General features: G+C 42.0%; 2 protein-coding genes across 3 annotated transcripts in view; one reads left to right on the top strand and one right to left on the bottom strand.

Annotated features, from left to right (window-relative positions):
- PIGF (phosphatidylinositol glycan anchor biosynthesis class F) overlaps positions 1-13,853 on the bottom strand; it is a 25,824-nt gene extending 11,971 nt beyond the window's left edge. For both annotated transcript variants that reach the window (XM_071427837.1, XM_071427826.1), the window contains exons 1-5: positions 13,802-13,853; positions 13,374-13,620; positions 11,619-11,710; positions 10,674-10,790; positions 6,093-6,201 (exon numbers count right to left, since the gene is read on the bottom strand). In XM_071427837.1, coding sequence (XP_071283938.1) covers positions 6,093-6,201; positions 10,674-10,790; positions 11,619-11,710; positions 13,374-13,601 — 546 coding nt within the window. In that variant the 5' untranslated portion in view covers positions 13,602-13,620; positions 13,802-13,853. The remainder of the gene's footprint in view (positions 1-6,092; positions 6,202-10,673; positions 10,791-11,618; positions 11,711-13,373; positions 13,621-13,801) is intronic.
- Positions 13,782-27,718, top strand: CRIPT (CXXC repeat containing interactor of PDZ3 domain). The gene is made up of 5 exons (XM_071427850.1): positions 13,782-13,916; positions 15,290-15,355; positions 15,763-15,817; positions 16,460-16,563; positions 27,250-27,718. Exons 1-5 carry the CDS (start codon positions 13,901-13,903, stop codon positions 27,312-27,314), a joined length of 306 nt encoding a protein of 101 aa, XP_071283951.1. The 5' UTR covers positions 13,782-13,900; the 3' UTR covers positions 27,315-27,718.
- Positions 27,719-27,841: the final 123 nt, after the last annotated feature.

Here is a 27,841-nt window from a genome sequence, read left to right on the forward strand (position 1 = left end):
TTGAGTAAGCACCAAGAACTGTACCCAAGATTCTCTGGATTATTTTTCAGGCTACAAATGTCTGAGAGGTATCTAAGGCTAATATTTACAGTCATATTGGCTAAATTACATGGCAGTCAACTCAGGTGAGCTTTATCAGCACTACCTATTATGCTTGCAGTATCCACAATGAAGTAGGAATATAGCAATTTTACTTCTACCTAATGATAACACTGTAAGCAGAATATTGTTTCAAAGTCACGTTTTACCACTAGTAACAGGTACAGATCAAAGTTAAGCTACCAAAAAACCCTGGATGTATGGGAGGGCATGCACACAACAAACACAGAGACATGATTTAAAAGTCTGTTATCAAAACATGCAATAATCTGAGGAATTCCCCAGTGAGCTAAATCCAGTTGTTCTCAAATGCTGTGTCTGGAATAATAGTTCCACCACATAAAAAGGGTGTTGATAACGTTGTCGTCTTTAACTATCCCATGTTGTTCTGCAACTAGTTTCCTCAAGCTGAGTAGAGAAAGGATGTGCCTAGTAACTCCTACACCATCCCCTCCTGTTTTAGTGGTGGTGTGTTTTGAGGTTCCACTTCTCAGGGACACATGAAGCCAATATCCTGATCACATGTAGTTATTAAAAGCACTTCATCAACTTGAAACAGGCAATCTGGAAAAACTAAGCAACTGTAAGAAAGGAAGGTATTTTCTATTTCTTTGTAGAACTGTCCTATCTAACTGCAATCCTTACATACCCATTGATCAGCCTAGAGGCATCTTGAGATGGATGTACAACTCTAAATTGTCTAGAACAGCCTTACTTAAATCATCACAATAAAGCATTGCAAACTGCTTTAAAAATTGCTGAAAAATAGGATAACAATCTCAAAACACTGGCAAAATTAGTCTACCAGTCTAACTGAAACATGCCTGGCAGAACGAGTCGGGGAAAGTTTGTTGTTTTGTTTTTAATACAGAAATGTAACTACTGTAGTGCCTAACCTGCATTCCTGTAAGGCAATTATCTTTACCTTTGTCTGAGATAAGCCAAATTCTAGACCTGCAAGCAGGAATAACAACAGACTGGGCCTCCCTGACCAACTGTTTGGCATGGTTACAACATTTTTCTTAAAGCTATCAGAGGAGTAACATACATGGCACACTTAAAAGTTGCTTTTAAAAAAGCAACAGAATAATGAAAAAAACCCGAATCATAGGACGCAAACTGACTTTCAGCAATATATTTTATACTTCTAACAGAAATACTTTATATATTTTCCATCTCCATTCTCAAACATTATTCAGAAAATTAATGTTAGTTTATTTCTGAAACAATATTCTGTTCCTGTTAAGTAATATTTACTTAGCATAGAAGTTGTTGTATGCTTAAAAAATGCAATTAACATTATTATTTTTAAGGGTAGAGAGGCACACCAATCTGAATACCCCCTGTATGCAATATTTTTCAAACATAAATGTGGAAAATAAAGTGAAGATTTTCTGAGACATCTGTATTTATCTCAGTTTTGTTGTATGCCACAAGATGTATGTATAAAGAAGCAACATGTTTCCTTTGCTTTGTAAATAAGTAAGGATGAAGTAGCATTTGGGCTTTAGTCGTTAGCACATGAGTTAGAATTCTTGTTATGAAATTCATCATCAGGTTTACTCCACAGAACCCTGAAGTACTTAGAAGTAAAAACAAATTCTAGTGAAAGACACAAAGGATGCTGACATCTGATTTTCTGACCAGGTAAGATCCAGGTAATAGTACAAAAGTACAACTTCTACTGATACATCTCAACCACAATGTAAAGCAATGACTACCAGGTAATTTTTCAGCTCTTTCTATTTGCAGGAAAATATGATAGACTCAAAACAGACTGCCAAGGGCAGGGAAACAGTAGTAAAAAATGAAACCAATGTTACTTTTTATTTGAAGGACACAAAGCAGAAGAACTGTGGTAGGTATGAGTGTGGCAATTCAGCCAAGTATCTTACAGAATAGTGCAGACAGCTTTATTTAATACTCTGCTTGGATTCCAGCATTCACTGTACTGCCTCCAACCTCTTGTTTGCGTTAGGTGAGTGACTACAGGCCATTTCCATTTGAAGACCTTTCTATCAACAAACCAGACTTCACAGAAGCAGCTTTACAATTCTCCCATTTGTGAATGATTTTTCAATTTAAAAGTTGACTGTAGATACTCTTAAACTATCTACAGTTTAAAGTGTAGACACCAGATTTGATTAAGTGCTAAATCCCAATTAAGTGGAAAAATATGCCAATTCAAGATACAGTGACTTCTTCTGTATAGCTTGTTTCATATTATATTGTTCTAACAAAGCTAAAGCAATGGCATTTTTCATCCCAAACTCACAGCACATTTCTGTACCAGCTGGATATTTTGTGGTTTTGACAACTTTTGACATTCCAGGACTACCAACAGAGACCAAGGGCAGCAGCAAAACCCCTTTGGTTGGCTTTATCACGTGATATTTCTCAATTATTGCTGATCCATCCAGTTCTTGTAGTACCAATCTCACCTTTTCTGTGACAATCTGCCAATAATGAATTTTCTGAAGTTACAGGTAGCAATGCAGCAGTGTTTCTATTGCATGTTGTTACACCACAAATACTAACAATAATCAATACAAACATCAGAACCAGATTTTGCAATAAGCAGGCTTAAAGGCCTTACCACTGCTCTCTAAAATAATAATACCACTTTAGTTTTCCCCAACGAATAAGATTTAAACCACATTTTCTGCTTTAAAGCAGAACCGCTTCCACTACAGATCAAAAAAACAGCTGTTTACAGCACAAAGGCTAAAATACAAAAAGGAAAACAATCACTAATGAAACCTCTTTTTATCTCAGAAGCTGGTCTTGAGTTCAAAGACTAAGCTGTTCCATTTGAGTCCATTTTTGGATAGGAAAAGGGTAAATCCAAAACTGTAATCCTCAAGCTCTCTGTCTTTAGGCTAATATGAGAAACAGCTGATGTCAGAAGCACGACAGCTTAATACTTTACTCATGCAGATGTCTAGGAGTAATTTGATTTTGACTGGGTTCTGATTACTTTTAAGTCATGCTAAGGTCTACATGATTTCTTGCAGACCTTGCTTGGGACTTAATCTGTAGGTGTTCCCCTAAACATACCAGCTGAAGTTCTGTGGCATTCTATGCAAAAAATTAGTAGTCCTTGTATTTGGGGGAGATTAAAAAATATTATTATTATTAATCCTGCAGCTGTATTATGTGCAGGTATTTTTATGTTCAGCAAGTGGTTAGGTCACTCAGGGGCAATCAGCACTAAAGATCTTCGCAAACCAAACAGATCTGCAACAACAGCAGACTTCTCTGAGGATCATTCTTCTTTCCCCTGTCTGAGGTTGAAGACAACAGAGAAAGCACTTCTCTTTTATTGTTACAGTGAAAGAATTCACTATGAGTTTCTGTAATCACCTGACATCAGGTAGCAAAAGGAATACTCTTGTAAAAAGAGACTTTGTGCCAGTGCCCAGTGAACTTCTGAAGAACACAAAAGCTTCCTGGTTCTGAAGATTTCTGAGACAGCCATGCAGCTACTACATGCAATACCTGGGTTGCTGAATCCATACTGTTCAGTAGGAAGAGAAAGACAAAAGATATCAGCTGTTGCGTGAATTTGTGTTTCCCCAGAACCTGATTCACAATATATCTCAACAGATCTCTTGCCTGAGCTGGGCAAGCTGGGAAGCAGTGTTTCCTGGGCAAATACCAAAAATGCCTGGCCAGGACCCTGCTCCCACTTCTATGGTTTAGTGACCAATATTTAAGAGATCACCGTCACAAAAATATTAGATTAGTAATAGGTGATTGAAAACTTCTGAGAGTTGTGAACAGGATCCTTGACAAGCTATTTTAGAGAAGTTGATTTCTGCCTTGAAGACCTGTTACAATTTTGGTGCTTCACTGTGTTGCTTTGCTGAAACAACTGGACTTGTAAAAACTACATTACATTTTAACAAGAACTTTTTTCATCTCCCCTAATACAGCAGATCTTAAAAAATTAGCCTTTAAAACTGCAGTTTTCAGACTGTTGAAGTGGCAGCCTGCAGGACTGATAAGCAAACTCTCTATGGCTGCTCTTGAACTGCCCACATTATTAAAGATCAAGCAGGTCAGACTCAAAGTGGAACAAAAAATTTCTTCCCCCATCCCACTATTCAAAACTCTATAATGTGTAAGATGGAGAAGTGAGGATGGGAAAAATGAGGGGAAGGGAAAGAATAGCAGCAAATGCTCTAGATCTAGGCAAAAGATCTTTGATGTAGAACTTGAGTCATAAACTCTCACCTGCTAACTTTGGTATCAGGAGTATGTCAGAAATGAGGGTGGAGAGGGTGAAGGAAAAGGGAAATTGCAGACTACAGGGAGCACTGGGGAGTATTCACACCCAGAAACAGCCAGTGACAAGTTTGGGTATCTGAAGTTTCTACAGATGCTTTACTGTTCTGAGGAGTCATTTAGTATCATTTTAGATGTTTAAGTGTAGATTATAGAGCTAAATTTTCAGTCATGTTTGTCTTTTATTAACTTGGAAGACTTTTCAAACAGCAAAAGTTTTCAGACCATTATCAAACTTATGTCTCCCACTATTGGAACATGTGGGAATGGACCAAAAGCTAAAACTAACTCTACCTGAAGTATCTGTCTTCAGCTATTAGTGTCTTTGTTTTGTTACTCAGAGCCCCCTGACCTAAGTTTTCCTCATATCATTGGTGCATAAAAGGTGGAGGTTTTATACACAGCACATAAGCAAAGTCTGAGATTTTTGGGAATAAAACAACACCTGCCAGATGAGACATGCTATTTTAAAATCCCATCTGATTAAGGAAAAAGTGCGTGCCTCTCATCAGCACAGGGAAGTGAGAAAGACTTGGAAGGAGATTGCATTTCAGTGAATCCCTTGATTTTTGGGTTACATTCATGTCTGTCAACAATTAATTAGCGTCAACACATACCCATGCCAGATTGACGGTGAAATATCTAGCAAGAATAAACAAGTGTTTTCAGGGAAGAAAATGTTTTGCTTTAAATGTTAACCTACTCCTCCATTATTTTTAAAATACAAATTCTAATGTCTAATTACACTACTGCAATGAAAGACAATGGCATAAAGGCTGTGAGCTATTCACAGAAGACAAATTTTAAGTGCAGCTGTAAGCCACAGCACCTCCACAATATCACAGTGGAAAGTGTGCTGCCTGTTACACTGATTTCTGGAAGAAACCTCTGAAACCATCTGCTTAAGAACAGGCCTGGTAGACACTACTCAGCCAAGAGTGTCTGAGTTTGGTAACAAGACGAAGTTACGAAACACTGAGCACATGTAGGAAGAAGCTGTTACTAGTGCCATCATTTTATGGCAATTGCAGACTTCAGTTATGTTTAATTGAATCACTTATCCATGCCAAAAAACATAGTAAGAAATTAGCATAAACACTGGAATTCATAAAGATAGAATTGCAATGCCAGCTTCACATTTCTTCTTGTTCAACTAAAAAGCTAATGTTTGCCTTCCTTTGAAATCACAAGTGTTTAGTACAATGCTTTGGCTATACCAGTTTGCATTTCCACAAACTGATCTAAATCCATTTAAAATACCTTCTGTTAAGTGCTTTTATGAAAGACAGAGGGGAGCTAAAACACCAGGAAAGCATTTCTTTCCCTACCTGTGAACAATAAAAGCTACTAGACTGAAGGCAAACTTGAAGCCATCTTCATCATTTCCCATTTCTCCTCCAGCTTGTCTAGCTTCTTCTTATCCAAATCATTAGAGCTCTATTCCATTATAAAATTTGCATGCAACAGACACTCACAACCATGTAATAAAGAATCTATTTAAACCGGAAATAAAAATAATGCATTTTACTTCCTTACGCCCTAAGCACAGATGTTTCCAAAGAGTTGTTAAAAGTTTGGCATGACTCTGTAGGAGCAGCTTATGACCAACTACAATACACCTGAATAGCTTCAGAGCAATTTTGTGTAGTGTGCATCTCCAGAAAATTAGTATTTTGTACCTTTATGGTAAGGATGCAGATACTAACCTGCCAAGGCCGATCCCAGTCAAGAGGAATAGGAAATGCTCCAAACCAAGCTCCAAGTATACTGCACACAGAAGTAATCTGTAGACTGCTTTCCCATATGGACATAGCCCTGTAAAAAGTGTGTTAGAAGTTTTCAACAACAGCAGAAGTTACCATGGCAGAGAGTTAGATTAGATTTCTCCCCAAATTTTTGAGGCTACAAACAGACATAAAAATTCACATATTTGGTAAATAGCATGCAGGTTTCTCCTAAAACATACAAACTGGAAGTAAAAATCTAAGTTGCATAATTTATCTATAATTACAATCTTTTAATACAACACCTTCAGGATTTTTTTTTCCTTGAGATGTTTACTGCAAAAGCTAATTTATGTTACCTTGAAACACTGCTAGACTGAGCACATAAATCTATCTCGATAGCTGTGTGCAGTGCAGGGAGAGGCAGACACGGAAGTGTACTGTGGGACTGTACAGAAAAGCACAAGCACAGTCACAAAGGACTCTGTGGTGTAGACATATTTGATGACTACAACAATTCAAAATTTAACATAGAAGTCCACTATGAGAATATTTCAAAACAAGTTTCCATCAACTGAAAAGAAACACTGCAAGTAAATATAACTGCACATTGGAGCCCTTTGATAGCAGTGCATCCAAGTTCAAGTACACTGGCTGCAGGATAAATTTTTTGCACACTAAAGAACTCTTACACTACCAGTCATGGCACACATTCTAAGAGATGTTAAATTACTTCAGTCCTGAGTTTATAGCCTTTTGCCACTACTGATTTCAAAAGTTTTTGAAAAGCTGGATTTCTGTTTAACAGATGAGTGCTTACTACCATCAATGTACCAACTGATCGCTCTGCTCAGGCCATGAACATTTGGGTACTTGGTACCAATTAACAAAAGAGCAACAGAAGCTCAGAAGGCAGTAGGGCACAGTTTCAGGACAGGAGAATCAGACTACTAGAATCACTGCTCCAAATCAGTACAGCAGGAGAGCTGAGTTTAAAGTTTGCTGCATCTCAGATTATAAATGTACACCTGTTAGCTTCAGCTAACATAGGAAAAAAATGAGCATTTTTATAGCTCAAAGACTAGATGCACAGTAAACTCTGAACTTTGCATGTGCTGTTTAGGTTGGATGACATGAACACTTGGTTTTGAAGAGAATAAAATTTCTTTACTTCCAAGTACACACTGCTGCACTTGCTATTGACCAAACAGCTCACAAATTTATAGCAAACATTTTTCAATGTTTGCAGAAAAAAAAAGTCTTGCAGACTACAGTACTGACAGCGCAAGGTTGACATTTTGAGCAGAACTGTTTCTTCTACAATCACACGACCCCTTTAACTTAAAATACTCCAGTTCACAATCCTACTAGTTTGAGATTCTTTTTATTGAAAAGTCCTGATGTAACTGGAAAACTGTTTAGGAGTCTGCACACAGAAAATTCTTTTGAATTATTTTCAGAAGCTGAATAACTGAGCAGGGAGCTGTCAGGCAGAACAAGGAAGAGAACATTCACAACAACCTTAAAGCAGCGAAAAGGACAGCAGAATACACCAAGGACTGACTGAGGTACAGTTATACCTCACAAGACATCTTGTGTGTGTGGCACATTCACCAGAGACTGCTGTACCATATGGAGAGATCAGACTGAGTCCAAATGCAGAACAACCGAATTAGCAAGGCACGATGCCCAAGTGAAAAACAGCCATTGGCAGTTTGGCAACTATTTCAGCTGCTAATTGAACCCCTCTGCAGCATGGACTGGCTACCCAAAGACAACCTGACTTGTCCTCCAGCATCATCCTGAAGGAGCAATTACTTTAAGTCATTACTTAAGTACTCACTTTTCTTCTTGGAATGACTGACACTTATTGGGATTTTTGAAGCTGTTATTTAAACCACCACATAAACTCCTCATTTGCATAAGACTAAAAACTGCACCAACGTAGATAAACTTTGCATTTTCCACATTTCTTTCATTTAAACTAAAATAATCCTGCAGACAAAAGTAGCAATGATTAAGATAACACTAGTGGCAGAAAGGTCTTTAAAAGCCTAAAGTAATTATTTAACCCCTTTAAATAACACAGTACATTCAGTTCCACATCAAATAATGTTTGAATTAAGAGGTTAGCTGACAAAATATCTATTGAGACAGTTCCTTCATAGACAAGATTTGGAATTCTTGGCTGTAGTAGGACTAAATACTAAGCAGCCCTTGGTGTGTGATTTACATTTACATTTACAAGGGGCATTTCATGTCTGTAAGAGTATGTAGCTCACAAAGTGATAAAATAGGCATAATGAAAACAGGAAGAAGCCCTAATGTCATGATTTTTTTTACTATTTTTTGGCAACATCCAAATAAAATCTCTTTTCTGCCCTGATTACCCCTTATAATTGCTATTATAATTTCAACACAATTTCTCAGAGCAGTGATTTGAAACAAACAGTCTCCAAAAGGAGAGAGAGGAAAAAACCCAAAAAACTGGTTTCTTAAAGACTTTTAAGCTATTTCACCTAAGTTACTGAAACACTATTTAAATAACAGCCACATGCTGCCATGAATGCTGATACCCCTTTCTGCAGCTTTTACTTCCCTCTAACCACTCACAGCAGGACATGACAGTGTATGATCAGTGCCATGACCCCGACATCAGTCACAACTCTCGATGTCAGAGTGAGGAGCCCAGAGATGCTGGTGTGGGCCCACCCCTTCCCAAAAGCAGAATTAGTGAAAAGGGCCCTATTTATAGCTAACTAAGACTGGAAGGGTTTGTCATGTAGAAAATATAGACTTACTTTTTCTCACACATTCTATGTGCACATAGGCTTAAGGTTACTTAAGTCTAAATTGCACTCAGGTACTTAAAAACAATTTTTTTTTCATACTAAGCTTACCACCTAATCAGACTTTCAAGCTAACTGATCCAGTGCAATTCAATTCCCTAAATTCTGCTTTCAAGGCAAGCAGCTCTGTTGATTTCACCTAACCATCCTTTTCTTCCACTTAACCAGTCCCAGCTCATTCCATATGGTTGGGCTAGAGACAACCTTATTTAATGTATCATGTCTTCACTCATCTCATGCCCAAACCTAAGATGTTCCAATTTCACGAGGTCAAAAGAAAAAACACAGGATTATTTTTAAATGAGCAGCTTGCTACTATCCATAAAGAAACCTGCTACAATATTTCTTTGTAGTCTATATTCACTCCAAGTGTAAACAAACATCATTAATAATAAACCTTTTTCTCTCATAATGTCACGTGGCTCACTAGTAAGAAGTACTGACAAATTCTCACAGCAGAAGTGTCAAAACAAGACAACTGCTTCCTATGCAATGATTGTGCTGAAATTGCATTAAGATCTAGACTAGGAAAAAAAGAAATCAACAGGCATTCAAAATCTACCTGGCACTAAGACAGACTGATATTGTCATACATCTGTTCAATTCAGCTGTTATTTCAGATGCAAAACCTCCAAAGATGACCAAGTGAATCAGCAAAGATTTATTTTGGCTAAATGACTCCTTGCTTTTATTACAGTATATTTACACGTCCACTGAAAAGAACAAGTGTAAATGACTTGAATAAGGATTCAAGATATTTTTCAGTAAATTGAGAACTGAGATAAACCAGAACTTAATACCTGAAAGTAGCATTTAAGTCTCCTCCTGTAAACGAGTGCAAACCAAAAATAATTCCATAGGTCAACAGTGTAATACAACCTTTTGCTGTCTTCTGAGATGAGACTTCACCATTATGAACTATTAAAAGGGAATGAATACTAAAATCTCATTGAATCTCAAGCACACGTGAAGCCTCTTTATGTTTCAGTGTCCCATTCTTTCTACCTGCTAATATTTATGGAATGACAAAAAGCAGAAGAAATGGAAATCTTCTGAAAAATACATTATCCTTGATAGATGCTGATGCCATGGCTGCCACTGGAGGTGAAAATGCGGTTAGAAGGCTTGTTTTACTTTAAACATACTCCTGAAAAAATTAATCCTTGAAAACTGACACTCAAAACAGCTTTCTTTGAAATTGAAAAAAGAGCATGGGTTAATATTACATAATTAAGAACAGAGCAAGTTATGTGTAATTTTCAATATTGTATTCAAGTTTAAAACAGTGCTTGTATTGACCTCCTATTCCTACTTTAAAAATTGTATTTACGAAGGTACTACTGGATCATGTGCAAGATTCTCCATGCACAGCTCAGTGTCAGGTCTCCCCTTTATCTGACAACCATCACATAGAATTGCACAATGCTTTTACTTCAGTAGAATATGTGCTGGAAACTTTACTTCCTTCAAATACATATAAAGTGAGATTTAGCATCTGAGCACCAAAAATAAAATGCTGTTTTTCTGAATCAGTGTCTTCAAATAAATCTTTCTTTGTCAGAAAAGCTCCCATATGTCTGTAATCACAAATACAAAAACCACCCATCATCCAGGAAGTTTTATTTTCTTTACAAAAATTCCACTATATATTTTTTACATCAATTCTGTCCATTTCTATTCAGAGAAATATCAGAAACTTTAGATTAGGACTTACCCATTTTTACTAAATACCCGTATCCATGCCTGTATGTTTGGTCCCAGCAAACACAAGCATTGTAAAGTAGTAAATGTAGACAGAAGAACTGAAAACAAAAATGTCTCAGTCACTAACCTACAAAAAGAAAAAGAATATTACAAAATTAAGTGAGGTGGTCGCTAATGCTCTAAAAGTTCCAAGATTTAGGAAGAAAAAAGTCCCTCTAACTCAACTTGTGAAAGCGTGTGTGCTTTCTTAAACCTCATATAATAGAATATTTTCTTCTTACTCTGTAGAATAGTAAAGGATGCTGGAAAGAGTTCTGCTGTTATCTCAAGAGTGAGATGTAGCAATTTTTAAAAAACCACAGGTGTACTTCACATAGATCATTAGTTCTAAATTGAAGTATGCTAGGATACTTACTTCATTATTCCATTTATTTTTCCACTTGTGACAGCAACCATGAAACCAAACTACAACCATGAAACTATTGTTATCCAACTACATAGTGTATCTCTCAACACCCAGGTTGCTTCACACTTCCTCCTTTAAACTTTCATAACAGTTAAAACACTAATATCAAAAGGATGAAAAATAGGCAAGATGTGTGGTTTAGAATCTTATAGGGAAAATGACTAAATGAAGCTCCAAAAAGTGTTTGTGTCCATATGTTTACCATAAAAATTAAAATAAACAGTTGTTTGTAACTGTGTTGCAATTTTTATTTACAGAAGTCTCATTTAAGAGCTGGCTTCCAAAAAAACCAACTGAACAAGCAAACAAAAAAACCCCCAAAACAACCCAAAACCAAGAGAAAGCTGAAACAGACACCTTTCTTCCCCCAGCTAGGAGTTGATCCCTTAACTTCCAGTGTACCAGAAAATTCCCAAGTACTTATACCAACATCTGCAAGGAGAGCTGCCCCTTAGAATATTTAGAGAAAGAGAGGGTCTTCTGACTTACTCTATGAGAGGTGCTCCATAAAGAACAATAATCGCATGAAACAGTATGCAAGACATGAAAAAGTATATACAGCATTTTAGAAATCTGGATATCTAAAAAAGAGCAATGAAATATCAGAATAATGCTTCAAAACAGAACATAAGTAACACACACAGTCTATATCTTATAAAGAGCACTGTACTCTGATTACTTCTATCATTTCAGCTGCAGCACAATATAATAGCATGGCACATTTCAAAACAGCTTTCCATATATTAATACTTTAAATAAATAATTAAAAAACATCACACTCCACCTACAATTGTTTTGTGCATCCCATTAAACAGGGCAAACGTATAAAAAATATAACCAGAAATTACAAGATAACCAGAAGTAATTTTATTGGACATTTTTACACTTCTGTTTTACATCTGACTGTCATATCCATTCATTAAAAGGCAACTCTCACAAAAAGTGAAAAAAAAAATTAAAAGCAAGAAAACATACAATATAAAAAAGTCTGCTATGTAAAGAATCAAAATTACATTAACTAAAACTACACGGCATCTTTTGAACTTGGCATCTTAAATTCTGAATATATTTGAGAAATATCCATAACTTTCTAAAAGTCTGCAAAACACATAATTTTCAAGGAACTTAAACGAGTTTTCTGGGTACTCACTATATCATGTAGAAGGAAAAACACTTGATAAACAGTTCTGGTAAGGTCTGTTCTGATCAGGTCACCAGTGCAAACTCCGTAACTTTCCATGAACCCTTACTTTTCTACATTTATTCCTTTCTATATTTATTTCCTGGGATGAAATCTCACCTAGAACATGAAGTGTGCTTCATTTTCAAATCACAGATGGTTAAAACACTTGCTTCCTTCCCATCATGGTTTTGTGCATTTCACATCCTCCTCAGTCAGCAAAACTAGACAGGAGCTTTGCCCACAAAGATATGCTGGCAGGGATGATTACTTAAATGCTTAAAAACCACCTCAGAGCATTACATCTTGCCTGGCTCAGCAAGTCAGAAGTAGACTATTCCCCCGACTTCAAAACTCTGGGGTATTCCCTCCCTGCTGGGTAAGTCATGTGCTGCTCCAAAATCACTCTGTTCCAAAGGTTTTATTAGGATTCATATCTTTAATGCTCCCCGTTAAAAACTGTAACTACAAGAAGTTTCTCCCAACTTTAGATTCTTCTGTATGCAAATTTCATAATTTCATCATAGAAGGAAATGCAGACATTTTAATATTTTTCCATTTGATTTTTTTAGTTGTTGAAATGTAGCATTGTAGCATAGCATCTCTTTTATGTGTCAGATTCTGAAAAAATATTTTTTTTCCTTTTAAAGTTATTACAAACGTACAACTACACACGAGAAGCGTGTGATGACATTTTTTCCTGGTATATCCACATATCAAGAAGATAAGCCAGGCCTGGACTGCAAAATGAGTTTTGAGCCACTTAATTTTGCCAGGTTTTGCCACCACGCAAATTCTTGGGACTACAAAAAACATTGCACTGACAAGAAACAGGAAAGCATAGAATCACTCACCTGAATAGGTTATTTACAGGTAGAGAAAGTTTAACATCATGAAAATACTGAAAAATTTGTTTCAAAAGGTGCTACACTCAACTCACTAATGGAAAATGAGAATTCACCATTGAAAATTATCTTCTTTCTCATTTGATTACTTCAGAGAATTTGTTTCCCCTCTTTATTACCTGGTAACAACTTAAGAATTTAATAGAAATAAAATCTTACCTTGTGACCAAAGGAACGTCTCTTAGGAGACCGATTTGGTTTAAGGACTAAGTGTAAGATTATATTAAGGGTAGCAACACAAACAGAACAAACACACAGCCACGTGAGGTGCGTTCCCAGCACGCTGAATCCGTCCAGGAAGAAAGCCGGGGCCAGTGTGGCCAGGACGATGGCCAGAGCGCAGAGCAGGTTGGCAGCCAGCAGCCTCCTGACCTCCGCCTCCCTCATGGCGTCCGGGCAGCGGCACCTGCAACACACCGAGCCCCGCCCCGTCACCGGCACGCCGGGACAGCATCCTCCGCGGCCGCGACGCGCAGGCAGAGCTCCGGGCCGAGCTGGGAGCCAAGGGGAGGATTTTGGGACAGGAAACAGCGTTTGTTCAAACAACCAAACCCCGCGCGGCCGCAGGCGCCGCTCCCGCCTCTTACCGCGGAGCGCGCGGCGCCGCCCGGCAGCGGAAGGCGCCGGGGCCCGGCCGGAGGCGCTTCCGGGGCGGTGCCGGAAGCGGCGGCTGTGGAGGGGTCGCCATGGTGTGCGACAAGTGTGAGTACGGGGGTACGGGGGGGCTCTGCCCGACCCGCCGGGCCCTGCCCTGCCTGCCGGGATCCAGGGCTTCCCCGAGCGGAGCAGCCGCCGCGGCTCCCCGGCTGCTCAGGGCAGGCCGCGGGTGGTGGTTCCCGGCCGGGCCCTGTGTGAGCAGTCGTTCTCCGCCTGTGGAGCGTGTTAATATGCATAGATTAAATTAGTCTGTCCTGTATCAGCAATAGTGTTAGCGGCAGGACCAGGGAAGGGGTTGCCCTGTTGTACTCGGCAGTGGTGAGGCCGCATCTCGAGTGCTGTGTTCAGTTCTGGACCTCTCACTACCTCACTGAGGTGGCGGAGCAGGGTCCATAGAAGGGCAGCAGTGCTGGTGAAGGGTCTGGAGCACAAGGTTTGATGGGGAGTGGCCGAGGGTGTTGAGGTTGTTTAGTCTGGAGAGGAGGAGGCTGAGGGATGGCCTTATCGCCCTCTTCAACTCCCTGAAAAAAAATCCCAGGTGGGGATCGGCCTCTTCTGCCAGGCAACAAGCCACAGCACAAGAGGACATTGTCTTGAACTGGGCCAGGGGACGTTTAGATTGGGCATTGAGAAGAATTTCTTCCTAGTCATGGAGATGAGACATGGGCCTGGGCTGCACAGGAAGGTCCCGGGCTCCTCAGGGCAGGCCGTGGGTGGAGGTTCCCGACAGGGCCGTGTGTGCGCTGTCATTCTCCGCCTGTGGAGCGCATTAATGTGCATAGTTTAAATGATTTTGTCCTGTATCAGCAATAGCGTGAGCGGCAGGACCGGGGAAGGGACTGCCCCGGTGTACTCGGCACTGGTGAGGCCACATCGCGGGTGCTGTTTCAGTTTCAGTTCTGGGCCCCTCACTACCAAAAGGACACTGAGGTGGCAGAGCAGGGTCCATAGAAGGGCAGCAGTGCTGGTGAAGGGTCTGGAGCACAAGGTTTGGTGAGGAGAGGCCGAGGGTGTTGAGGTTGTTTAGTCTGGAGAGGAGAAGGCTGAGGGATGGCCTTATCGCCCTCTTCAACTCCCTGAAAGGAGGTTGTAGCCAGGTGGGGATTGGCCTCTTCTGCCAGGCAACAAGCCACAGCACAGGGTGACATTGTCTTAAACTGGGCCAGGGGAAATTTAGATTGGACATTGAGAAGAATTTCTTCCTAGTCATGGCGATGAGACATGGGAATGGGCTCCAGGAAGGTGATGGAGTCACCGTCCCTGAAGGTGCTTCAGGAATGACTGGACATGGCACTTGGTGCCAAGGTCCAATTACATGGTGGTGATTGGTCACAGGTTGGAATCAATGAATTCAGAGGGCTCCCACCTGAGTGACTCCATGCTTCTGTTTTTCTCCTTTGTAATGTTTCTGTATGTAGGCGAGAAGAAGCTCGGAACGGTGATCACTCCCGATACATGGAAAGATGGTGCAAGAAACACTACAGGTAACCTCAGCAAGGTTTAGCAGCTTGCTTTTGAGGTATTAGAAAGCCACCTGGGCACCTGAGCTGTTACCATCTTAAGTCCAAAACTTTATATTACTACTCAGGTTAAATATTAAGTCATGTACTTTCCCTCCCACACTGATTTAATGCATTGGAAATTTATTTGCCCAGAACTCTTTCGTATTGAATTTGTCTGGTTTTGTTTTCTGTTTTTTTTTCCTTCTTGCATGGGAGGACAATACATAGAGTATTTAAATGGAGCATAAAGTGTTCTGTTACCCTGTCCCCTAATGCTGTGCTGAATATTTTATCTCTCTTTGTGACTTTATTTGCATATGTGTAAAAGTTGTAAATTAAGATTTCTAAAGTATGCCTGGAACAGCATTATTGATTTTTTTTTTTTGTAGAAAGCGGTGGTCGTAAATTAAATGAAAACAAGGCGTTGACCTCAAAGAAGGCAAGGTTAGTACTTAACACTGATTTTGGCCAAAAACATCAGTTAGCAAACTAACTGAGCCTGTTTCCTGCATAGCTAGGCAACCACTCCAAACTTGTCCAAAATACACTTCATAAATTAAAATTGCAAGGATTATGGTATTTGATTTGTTGGTAAAAATATGTCCATACGTATTTCATGGGTGCTTTCGGCTCAGTCATGGAGTATTTTATTGCAGTTCTCACTGGATTTGCTAGGATTTGATGCTGTTGTAGGACAGAAGCTGAGAATACTTACTTTCTGTGCTAAGATTGCCAGGATAATCTCTTGAGCATTTCCTTCATGTCTGCAGGACTTTCTGTTTGCAAGGGCCAAGGAAAGAGTTTAAGTTCAAAGTCATGTAGTATCTTAATAAAAATAAGCATTTTTAGTTCTGCTTTTATGAAGTTGTTGTCTGTGATGGAAGAAATGTCTCTTAATAGGGAAAGTGGGAGCTTTTCTGCATACTTTGTGTAGCTTATTAGAAATAATTATTGTAGGTCCCTTTTCTAAATTACAGTTTTTGCTGTAGTTTCTGACTGCACCCTCTGGCTTAGACTTTTTAGGATGAGGCAGAAAAAAGACTTAATTTCAAGGAGCATAAATAAAATATTTTTCCTTTTTCCCAGGTTTGATCCTTATGGAAAGAACAAATTTGCAATATGTCGGATTTGTAAGAGTTCTGTTCACCAGCCAGGGTCCCACTATTGTCAAGGATGTGCCTATAAAAAAGGTGAGTTTCACTGAGTGCCAAAATACCACAGTTTGGGTTGGGACAAGAGAGGACATACAACACTTAAATTTGTATTTTTTTATTAAGATGAGATTTAATTGCTATCTTCAGCTACTGATAGACAGGCACAGGGAACATGGAGTCAGACTTTTAGGTACACAGTAATAGAGTAAGAAATAATGTACACAGGTTAGAATGTGGAAAGTTCTAATTAAATACAAGGAAAGCAATTTTTCAGTCTGGGAGTGATCAAATACTCTGGTAGCAGGAACCATCAGAGGTTGTGGAATCTTTACTGCGGGTATTCAGAGAATGGCTTGAACAGTCCTGAGCCAGCCTTATCCAAGTTGGCTGTTTCGAGTGGGGCAGGACTAGAAGACTGAAGGAGATTCTTTTAAACTGTTGTCATTCTGTAATTCTGCTTCTTTTAGAATGTTTCTGGTGTCTGAAGCAGTACATTTGGAAACTTAATCTGGGCAATTGCTTAGAGAACTGTCATCTAACAAGTTTGATTTTCCTCAAAATCCCAAAAAACCCCAGGTCTTCTAAAACTCAGTTGCTTGTTGCAGTCTCTTTTCTGGTCCCTTCTCTCCTCTCCCATTTTTATAATAGCTAAATCTAAAATTCCTGGATGGAAAAAAGCATCATGAAGTCAGTTACATGACTTACTGCCGAAGAGTTCTTATAGCACGAGGTGAACTGTGCTGTGTCACTGTGTCAGTGGTTTAGCAGCCTGCTGTAGGAATGTTGCCTGCTGGGTCCTCCACAGACAGCTGCCTGAATCCCATAGTGTAGAACTGTCCCAGTCTCTCTGCAAGTCCCTCAAGTCCCTGGGCCTTACCCGGGTCGGCAGAGAGTGGGGGGTGCAGCCCCACCACGGCCGACTGCAGGGAGACACTCTCTGTGCCCCGAGGGTGCTGAGGGCACTCAGGCTGGTTGCCTTCGCTGCAGCAGAGACGACCGAGACGTCGGTGGAAGAGGAAAGGGGCCGACTCCCAGCAGGGGGTATTCCAAGGTTTTATTAAGGAGTCCCGAAGGAGCTCCTATACCTCAGGGGGTCCTCCTGCCGAGAGCGCTGGGGGACGTTTGGAGCTTACATTTAAAGGGGGGAGGAAACTAACATAGATAAAATCCTACTGACCAATAGGTATCTCTGGGGGATGGGTGCTGGGGGGACAGACATACAAAACAGCGTATGGGGCAGGACTTGGGGGGTTGACCCTTGGCCCCTGGCTAATCACTCGACAACTTGGACCGAAACTTCTAGGTAGGGGGCTGGGATGTCGAGGTGACTGGCAGAGAGCCAGGGTGGGGGTTTTGGAGATCTTATCCCAGGAAAGGGATAACACAAAAGGAGGGGGGGGGGGTGCAGTCTGGGATAAACCATTTGGGAAAAACATGGGAATACAAAACCAACTACTTCAAGGTATTACAAAATATAAGAACGCACTACAACATCTCCCTCTTTTCGTTTAAATAAAAAAGGAAGAGGCACCTAGACATTGAATTTCAGCTCGGAGTGCTATCAATCCTCAGCAAACCAAGGCTGTTTTGTAAATTCTGCAGAGGTTTCTGTCCCTTCCTCAGAAGAGGTGGGAACAGTCACCTGATTGACCTCTAAAGGGGAAATAGCTTTTGAGATCAGTTTGGTCACAATGCTCTTGATGATCCCAAAACTGATCAAAATAACAAGAAGAACAAGCAAAACTAAAAATACAGATTTCAAAATGGATTTGACCCAGCCCGAGAGTCCCCATCCCTGAAAGAGTCCATCCATCCAGTCTGCTGTTTCTTGCTTGATGTCTTGGACCATTTGTTGCATCTTCCCGATGATTTTGTGGACATTTTCAGCTTTGGATGACAGATTCAGGCAACAGAGGCCTTCAAACTCCTCACAACGATGATTATGTAGCAAGAGGAGAAAATCAATTGCAGCCCGATTTTGTAGGGTGGCTTGCCTTGTTGTTTCATCGTCTGCCAGGAGGTCTGAAAGTGCAGCTGATGTAATATTGGCCTGTTTAGCAACCCAACACTCTAGATGTGATAATTCGCCTAGAGCTTTAGCTGCAGACACCCATGGCAAAAACACGGTGATCGCAACTCCTTTTGGTTTGGACCAATGTACAATTTCAGAATCGCAATTTGGGTCCAGATTCCTTAAATCTCTCTTTTTGCGGGCCGAATTGCGGGTGTTGGTTTTGGTTCGCCAATCCATGATTTGGGTTTTGTTGGGTGTAAACAGGCTCAGCTTTCCAATGGTGCATGGACCTCCGATTAGACGAGAGGGGATGCCTGCCCATGCCCTGGCCCCACAAATGAGGAAAAACCCCTTAGGAAGGGCACGGGGCTTATTATCAGGGGTAGAAGGTATTCCTACTTGGGAAATTTTCTTACACCAAATTTTTGCTGTATAATTCACTTTGAACTGTTTGACTTCATGGTACAAATCTACTTGATCTTTTGGTGAAAACGTAAACTGAACACAATAGAATGCCTTGGCAGAACCAAGGAGTTCAAATTCTTGGGGTTCTTTTTCTGCTACTGCTTGTCTATCAATTAATTTTGACCAAGGGGATAACGGATTATATACTGGGGGAAGGGGAGCAGCTAATGTTGGCGGAAATTCATCATATTTGGATGGGATCCCCACAAGGCAAGTGGACATCGGGTCAGACACAGAAGAGGCTGACAGGCAAATGTGGTCTTGGTTGAGGACTCTGGCGAGGGTGGTCCACACATTTGCTTGGGGTTGTGGAACGATCCACATCTGACCTGGATGGACGGCTGTCAACAGAAGCAACGGAAGGATGGGGCTCATTCTGATGACACCAGGGCTGAGTTCAGATCAAAGGAAAACACTAAAACTGAAAATAAAAAGTGTTAGGGATGAGGTCCAGGTAACAACAATCTAACTTTAAAGAGTCTGACGGCGCTTCCTCCTCCAGCAGGCACTGGCTACCTGTGTTGCAGCTTTGTCCTTTGACACCTTAGGAATGTACGGTCTCACCCACCTGGAGGGGATCCATCTCAAGCCTGAGGGAGTGGATACGCACGCATACCCCCTACCCCAGACTACAAGCTCATGGGGCCCCTCTATTTTCCAAGTTTCAGGGTCCTTTATGAGGACTGGCGGACGCACTTTTAATTTGTGCTGACTGTTCTCGTTAAAATGTCTTACAATAGGTGGGTTAAGGTTTTCAAAGGTACAGTTCAAAAAGTTCAGTGTGAACAGTGCTTTGGACAGCTGGATTTGAGGGGTCTCTGTTTTCATCACTTCACGTTGCCGGTGAAGAACCTTTTTTAGATTCTGATGGGCTCTCTCCACCACAGCTTGGCCTGTCGGGGAATAGGGGATGCCTGTTTTGTGTTCTATTCCCCATTGCTGCAGGAAGCTCCGAAGGTCTTTGGACTTGTACGCTGGGCCATTGTCTGTTTTGATGACCTTAGGGATTCCTAATGTGGAAAAGGCTTGCATGAAATGCTTCTTTACCTCACTGGCCTTCTCCCCTGTGTGGGCAGAAGCATAGATGGCACCAGAAAAGGTATCCACGGAGACGTGGACATATTTAAATCTGCCAAATGATGGGATGTGGGTTACATCTGTCTGCCACACTTCGCAGCTCTGCAAGCCCCTAGGGTTTGCACCTGCACTTAAGGTAGGTAGTGACTGATTTTGACAAGAAGGGCAGGTGGCTACGATGGCTTGGGCTTGTTTGTGCTTCAGATGGAATTGTCGGACCAAGGCAGGTGCATTCTGATGAAAAAATTGATGACTGATCTTTGCTTGTTGGAATACCTCTGGAAGCGGGGCCATCTTGGCTGTAGCCGCAAGGGCATCCGCTTTCCGGTTACCTTCTGCAATGAACCCCGGCAGGTCTGTGTGTGACCTAACATGCATCACATAAAATGGGTGTTCTCGGCCAGAAATTATTCTTACTAACTTAGAAAGTAATTCATATAAAGGAATGTTGGAAACTTCTTGCAACACAGCATTCTCTGCCCTAGACACTACACCTGCAACATAAGCTGAATCAGTAACTACATTTAAAGGCTCAGGAAACTTCTCAAAAGCTCTGACTACAGCGGCCAACTCAGCAATTTGGGGTGATCCTTCCACCTTGGCAATATCTGCTTCCCACTGTTGAGTTTGGGGATCTTTCCAAGTTACCACTGACTTGTGAGACGCACCAGACGCGTCAGTAAAAACTGTCAGTGCTTTTAGAGGTGTCCTGCTCTGAATACTTGTCAGTGATAATGAAAACTGAACATCTGAGTTGAAAATTTTGTGGGCCGGTCTGTGAATTGAAATTTGGCCTGTGTAGCTATCTAGGGCTAATTGCAAGGCTTCATTCTCTTGATAAAATTGCTCTAGCATTGCTTGAGACAAATGGCCTGATTTCAGTTTTAAGGAAATGTAAATGCAGTCAAAGTCACACCCTGCCAATTCTCTGATCCGTATCCTTGCTTTCCGGATCAATTCTGCCATCAGCTCCTGTGGCATTGTCATCCTTTTTGACCTGTTGTGACTGAGAAAGACCCACTCTATAATTAAGAGGGGATCTTTCTTGACCTGGTCCTTTTTCTTTGCCTGGACAGTTTCCCACTGAAAAATCATACCATGGAGGTGTGGCAATTTGCCTAAGATGATAAATTTGAAGGGGAGACCCTGCTGGCACCTGTGGGCCTGTCTAGTCGACATGATTTCCTGAACTTTCTCCAGTGCGGTTTTCGCTTCCTGGGTGAGGGTCCTAGGAGCACTAAGGTCATCTCCCCCTTTTAACAAATTGAAAAGGGGGGCTAGGTCTTCGGTGGAAATGCCTAGCCAAGGTCTCACCCAATTTAAGGATCCACAAAGTTGATGGAGATCCGCTAAGGTTTTGATATCGTGTTTGATAGTCAATTTTTGCGGCACAATGGTCCGCTTTCCAATTTCAAGGCCCAGGTACTTCCAAGGTGGCATCTTTTGAATCTTTTCCTCTTGGAGCTCGAACCCTGCAGCAACCAATGCATTGATTGTCAGGTCAAGTGTGTGAGTAAGCATGTCATCACTTGGGGCACACACCAGGATGTCATCCATGTAGTGCAGGATGATGGAATCTCCTGCAGCTTCACGGACTGGAGACAACAAGGAAGAGACATACCTCTGGCAAATCACAGGGCTCACTTTCAGTCCCTGAGGGAGGGTCGTCCAATGGTATCTCTTCATTGGGGCCTCCAGGTTAATGGTGGGAACCGAGAAGGCAAAACGCGGAGCATCGTCAGGATGTAGGGGAATGTGAAAAAAACAATCTTTGATGTCGATTACAGCTAAAGACCAATTTTGTGGAAGCATGCTTGGTGAGGGCATCCCTGGTTGTAGGGACCCCATGTCCTCAATAACGTTGTTGATTTGACGGAGGTCATGGAGTAGTCTCCACTTGTCTTTGTTTGGTTTTTTAATGACAAAGACAGGCGAATTCCACGGCGACGTGGTCTCCACAATGTGACCTTTTTCTAACTGCTCTTGTACAAGTTCTTCAAGCGCCTTTAATTTGGTTTTATTGAGCGGCCACTGAACTACCCTTATTGGAGTATCAGTTTTCCAAATCAATTTTTGGGCGTGGCGCACCTCAGCGACCGCTCCCCGAAAAACCTGCGGGTTTTCTGGGATGTCAATTGTGGTTCCCCATTGAACCATTAAATCTCTGCCCCAGAGGGGCTCTGTGTAGTCTAAAACAAACGGGCGAATAGAAGCTATTTTGCCATTGGGTCCCTCAATTTGAACAACGTTTTTTGACTGTCTTGCCAATTGAATTCCCCCTACACCTTGCACGTGTCCTGCTACGTTTTGCAATTCCCAGTGTGATGGCCACTCTTTAGATGGAATAATCGTGACATCTGCTCCAGTATCTAAAAGTCCTTGTATGGACTTGTACTCACCACCACGGTGCAACCCACATGATAGCTTGGGTTTTTCTTTTCCCAATACCTGAGTCCAGCAGACATTGGGAAGGAGTTTACCTCTGAGGGTGTCTGCTTGCTCCTGGTCCCATGGAGGCTCAGGTACTGGGATGGCTTGGGCTATGATTTGGCCTTTGGGCAAGTACACAGGTGGATGAGTACAGTGAAGCCATATGACAAATTGTTTCGGGTCTGATGATATGAGACCCGGAGGAATAATAATTTCTTGGGGTGTGTGTTTTGTGTCCCCAAGGACGACATACTTACTGTGACGCTTCTGGCAAAGCTGTGTCCAAGTACCTGGTTGTTCAGGGTTAACAGATATGAAATGCCAGTTAGTGTCTCTGAGATGAAGAGGTTCGGTCAACGCCAGCCTGTAAGGATTATGTGAAGAGTCAGTGGTTAAAATTGGTCTGGGATTATTCCAAGGAAATGAATGTTCTGTTTTGTTCAAAGCCAGTGCCTCGCTTGGCACCGATACATCTTTTACACTAGATTTCTTTTCCCTCCCCCGTACTTGAATTGAGCCCACCCTATTTTTGTCATAGCGCTGGGGAAAGGAGCGCTCTTTACTCAGTTTTTTGAGAGGTGGTCCTTTGGGGAATTCTGGTTCTTAAGCATATTGTATTTAAAATCTAAAAACTGCTTTTTCAGAGGGCAGCCAGGCATCCAATGCCCCAACTTCCCACAAAGATGGCAAGGTCTATTAGAGCTGGAGATTCTCTCTTGTGGCATCGTGACATGCTGGAGCTGGCTGGTAAATGGTGGCTCAGGGGTTTCCACTGCAGCAATCCTTCTCTGTGGTTTTGGTCTCTCGTCGTGGTCAGCGAGGGTAATGGTAACTTTCTTCTCACACACTTCAAGCATGGCCTGCAGCGTAGGCGTTGGGTCAAGAGGCAGGCTGAGGATAGCAGCTTTGCACTTCTCATTGGCATTTTCTTTAGCAATCTCGGTGAGGATTTCCATCCTGGCTCCTTCATTCTGAACTTGCAATTCAACAGCTTTTCTCAACCTTTCCACAAAACTCAAAAAGGACTCAAATGGAGATTGTGTTATTTTCAAATAATTTTCAATTGGAATACTAGGACGGAGCCCAAAGAAAGCTTTCTCAGCTGCTCTAGCACCTTCTCTGAAAGCCCTTGTGGGAATGCTTTCTGCCTGGATCACGGCGTCTTCCCAACCCCCCTGTCCACAGAGGTGATCGAGGGATAACATATTACCATAAACATCACGAGCAGTAGCTTCATCAGCCCACAGAGCTGGTAAAATTGCTCTCAATCCTTTTTGCCATGCAACTTCCCACAAAAGATATTCAGAAGAGGATAACAGGCAGGAAAAAAGGTGTTTTATATCAGCAGGGGTTAAAATGTGAGCAAATAATGTAGCTTTAAGGAGCCCTCTAAAATATTCACTTGATCTCCCAAAATCTTTTTGGGCTTTGGCTAGTTCTTTAACAGAATCAACAGAAAGGGGGCTATAATTTGGCTGGAATGCCCCGTTTAAATCAGGGATATATGAGACAGGGGCAGCAGAAAAGGACTGTCCTGTTTCCGGGTTCTGACTCCCAGCGACAGCGTCTCTTATCACACTGTCCTGAGCACCGGAGGGCGGGCCGTGGGGGGGGCGGAGGGAGCCCGCGGCGGGCGGGCAGAGCTCTGAGGGGGCGGGGGCGGCCGGGGCCAGAGCAGGAGGGGCGGCCGGGGCCAGAGCGGGAGGGGCGGCCGGGGCCGGGGGAGGAGACGGGGGAAGGGCCGGAGGGCGGGTTTCGGGGGCGGAGTGCTCCGAGCAGAATGGGTTGTTGGGAGAGCGAAAGGGATTATGGGAAGGCGAGGAAACCACCCTTGCCACGTGGTGTCCGCCATTATGGTCCTGAGAAGTTACCGGGCGCGTCTCAGGGGTACCAAGGCGGGCACAAAGGTTGTGAGACACGGTATTATAACTTGGGGAAGCAGGGGGGAGGGTGGGATTTCGGGAATTCAGGGCAGAAGTGTCCGGGTTGGAGACAGGGAACTTCTGGGGGAGGGCAGGGGTTTGTGCAGGGGCTGGGAGTGGGGAAAGGGGGGTGGGGGAGAGAGAACCGAACTCGGAGGGGGGTAGATCGGGTTTCTGGGGAACAGAGATATTGAAACTGTTGCCGGATGGCTGTTCTTGCATCTTTAAATTAAATTTTACAACATTTCTTATCTGCAGGGCTAAAAAAGCAAATTTTGACGGAGATATGTCTCCTGATTTCCCTGCCTTCAATAATTCACTACCAATTTTGTCCCAAAAAGCCAAATCACTGAGATTTTCAGTGGACACGTCAGGGAAGTGAAGGAAAAGCCATCTGACGAACTGTTTAACATCTGTTTTTGAAAATCGGATTTTTTCACTCTTAAGAATGTTTAAGAGATGATAATAGACACCCTTGTGAGATACAGAAAGCCTAGCACCCATTTTGGCTCTGATTTTAAATTTGTATCTCAAATTTCAGCAACCCAGGTGGGGGGGGGAGGAGAAAAAAGCCTACAGCTGGCAGCCTGCCCACAATAGAGAGAAAAAAAAATTCAGCCCTCCGCGGCGGGGCTGAGAACAAAGGGCAGGGAAACACCCCCTCCCAAAGAGGGGAAAAACAAGAGAAGGGTAAAACTTACCAATCCAACTGCAGGAGAGGGGAACGAAAAAGCCTGGGATGTTGATTTCCACCTAAAGCTGACTTCTTAGGGTACATAAGAAGCTCCCAGCTTCGTCCACAGGAGAGCAACTCACTAAAACGGAGTGTGTTCTTCCGAGGTAGCTTGCCGGCCAAAGGCTTATCGAACAGACTGAAAGTATGTCCGAGCCCCTTTCCGTGGGCTCCTGGAATGGTTCCAGAGCCCCACGGCTGGGCGCCAAGCTGTCCCAGTCTCTCTGCAAGTCCCTCAAGTCCCTGGGCCTTACCCGGGTCGGCAGAGAGTGGGGGGTGCAGCCCCACCACGGCCGACTGCAGGGAGACACTCTCTGTGCCCCGAGGGTGCTGAGGGCACTCAGGCTGGTTGCCTTCGCTGCAGCAGAGACGACCGAGACGTCGGTGGAAGAGGAAAGGGGCCGACTCCCAGCAGGGGGTATTCCAAGGTTTTATTAAGGAGTCCCGAAGGAGCTCCTATACCTCAGGGGGTCCTCCTGCCGAGAGCGCTGGGGGACGTTTGGAGCTTACATTTAAAGGGGGGAGGAAACTAACATAGATAAAATCCTACTGACCAATAGGTATCTCTGGGGGATGGGTGCTGGGGGGACAGACATACAAAACAGCGTATGGGGCAGGACTTGGGGGGTTGACCCTTGGCCCCTGGCTAATCACTCGACAACTTGGACCGAAACTTCTAGGTAGGGGGCTGGGATGTCGAGGTGACTGGCAGAGAGCCAGGGTGGGGGTTTTGGAGATCTTATCCCAGGAAAGGGATAACACAAAAGGAGGGGGGGGGGGGTGCAGTCTGGGATAAACCATTTGGGAAAAACATGGGAATACAAAACCAACTACTTCAAGGTATTACAAAATATAAGAACGCACTACAACATAGAACCTTGTACTCATTCTAAAATTTATGTCTGGTTTGGGTGGGCTTCAGAATTTGATCTTTGTCTGTTTGTGTATCTTTCCAGGCTGAACCTGTTATCTTCATAAAATTAAGAACTTTTTAAATTAAGGTTCTAGCTCTGACGATCAAAGATGTCATTAGGATATACTTCTTGAAGCAAATGCAGTTATACAGCTCAGTGCTTCAGCTTTGCATATCTCTGAAATTGAGAGGCAATCTCAAGTTAATTAATCGTCAGTTTAAACCTGAAGTCAGTATTTAGTAGGCTGAATTTTGGTCTCCAGAGTAAATAATGTGCCATGTTCCCTGCTGTTCTCTTCCCTAATGGACTGCTAGATACATGTCCGGTCATGATGTCAGTATATGAAAGCACACAATTTGGAGAAAGCAGCAGTAGATGCCATTTTTTGTCTGCAGGTGAATGTTTGTGTAAATTGAGGTGTGGTCCTACCAGATAAAAGACTTAGCACCTTTCTGCTTTGAAAGGAGAGGGAAAGATTGAGACAACCCACCCTTCTGCCCAACTTGTGTACATTTTGGTACTCTGGTCTTTTGACTTGACACTCTTAGAGTTTAGGACAAAGTACTTTGGGACATCAGTGTTCATCACTTCAACTCTCAAGTATTCTTGGTGTTCGTTGTTTTACACTTCTGCTCTATAAATACCTTAATTCTATGAAAACATGTTCTAAACTTCCACAGTTCTCCAAAGCACCCCACCTGTGAATGCCCATTTAGCAGTCAGTTTGTTGGTGACTATGTTTTCTTAGTCCTGCTACTGTCTGCCCATCTCAGGCCTCGTTTGTGTACACGACTTAAAATGATTAACAGTACACCATTTCTACCTTTTGGTCAGAAGTGAGCCTTTCCTGGCTCTCTTCAGACATTCCAGCAAATTATAGAGGCTTCCAGCAGTATTGTGAATGATAATGCTCTCAAAATAGAGCCTGTTTTTTTCAGAGGAAGGATTACACACATGCTGCACATATTAATTTGTATTATAAGCTACAATATTACTTCTAAGTTTGTAGTATCTATTGAGAACATGTCTGAGAACAGATAGATTGTTAATAAGAACTCATTTGAACAATTTCGTGAGAAAGATGCTTACAAAAACATAGTAACTGTGTTTTTGAGAAAAGATTTTAATAATTTTAAAATCATTTACACACTTTTTGTGTGCTTATAGGCATCTGCTCAATGTGTGGCAAGAAGGTCTTGGATACGAAGAACTACAAGCAAACGTCTGTCTAATTGTACTGACTAGTCTTTTTATGAACTTTACCTTCTGTGTCTTTGTACAGTAACTTTTCTCTGAAATGATTTGTGAATATTACTTTCTGGATGATAGTACTTGGAATGAGAGGTAAAGACAGCCTGCTTGCCTAAAATGTACATAATATTTGATTATTGTTGTTTTAGCACTAATATTAACTGGTATTTAAAGGTAATGGCTTTCAGCAACTGTTAGAGTTCAAAGGGAAGGAGAATATCCAAGTGGATGGGTTGAAACTAGATTACCATCAGAACAGAGATCTTTGAGATGAATACTTTTTTTTTCCCTATCACAAGTCTTCTGCTTGTCTCATGGTAATGTTTGGTAGATGTATAAAATATGAACTTGCATCAACTCATTAAAGTATCTTCATTTAATTGTACACCTATAAGTATTTATAATTATTCTCATCTCAAAGTATTATGACCTTGCTCTTCAGATTTTAGTGCAATTGTCTTGTTGTATTTTGTTTCTGCCTACAGTATGGTTGCTTAAATCACAAATT

Source organism: Agelaius tricolor, unplaced genomic scaffold, assembly GCF_023055355.1.
Source record: "Agelaius tricolor isolate 1412-34295 unplaced genomic scaffold, bAgeTri1.0.p SCAF_1, whole genome shotgun sequence".
NCBI lineage: Eukaryota > Metazoa > Chordata > Aves > Passeriformes > Icteridae > Agelaius > Agelaius tricolor.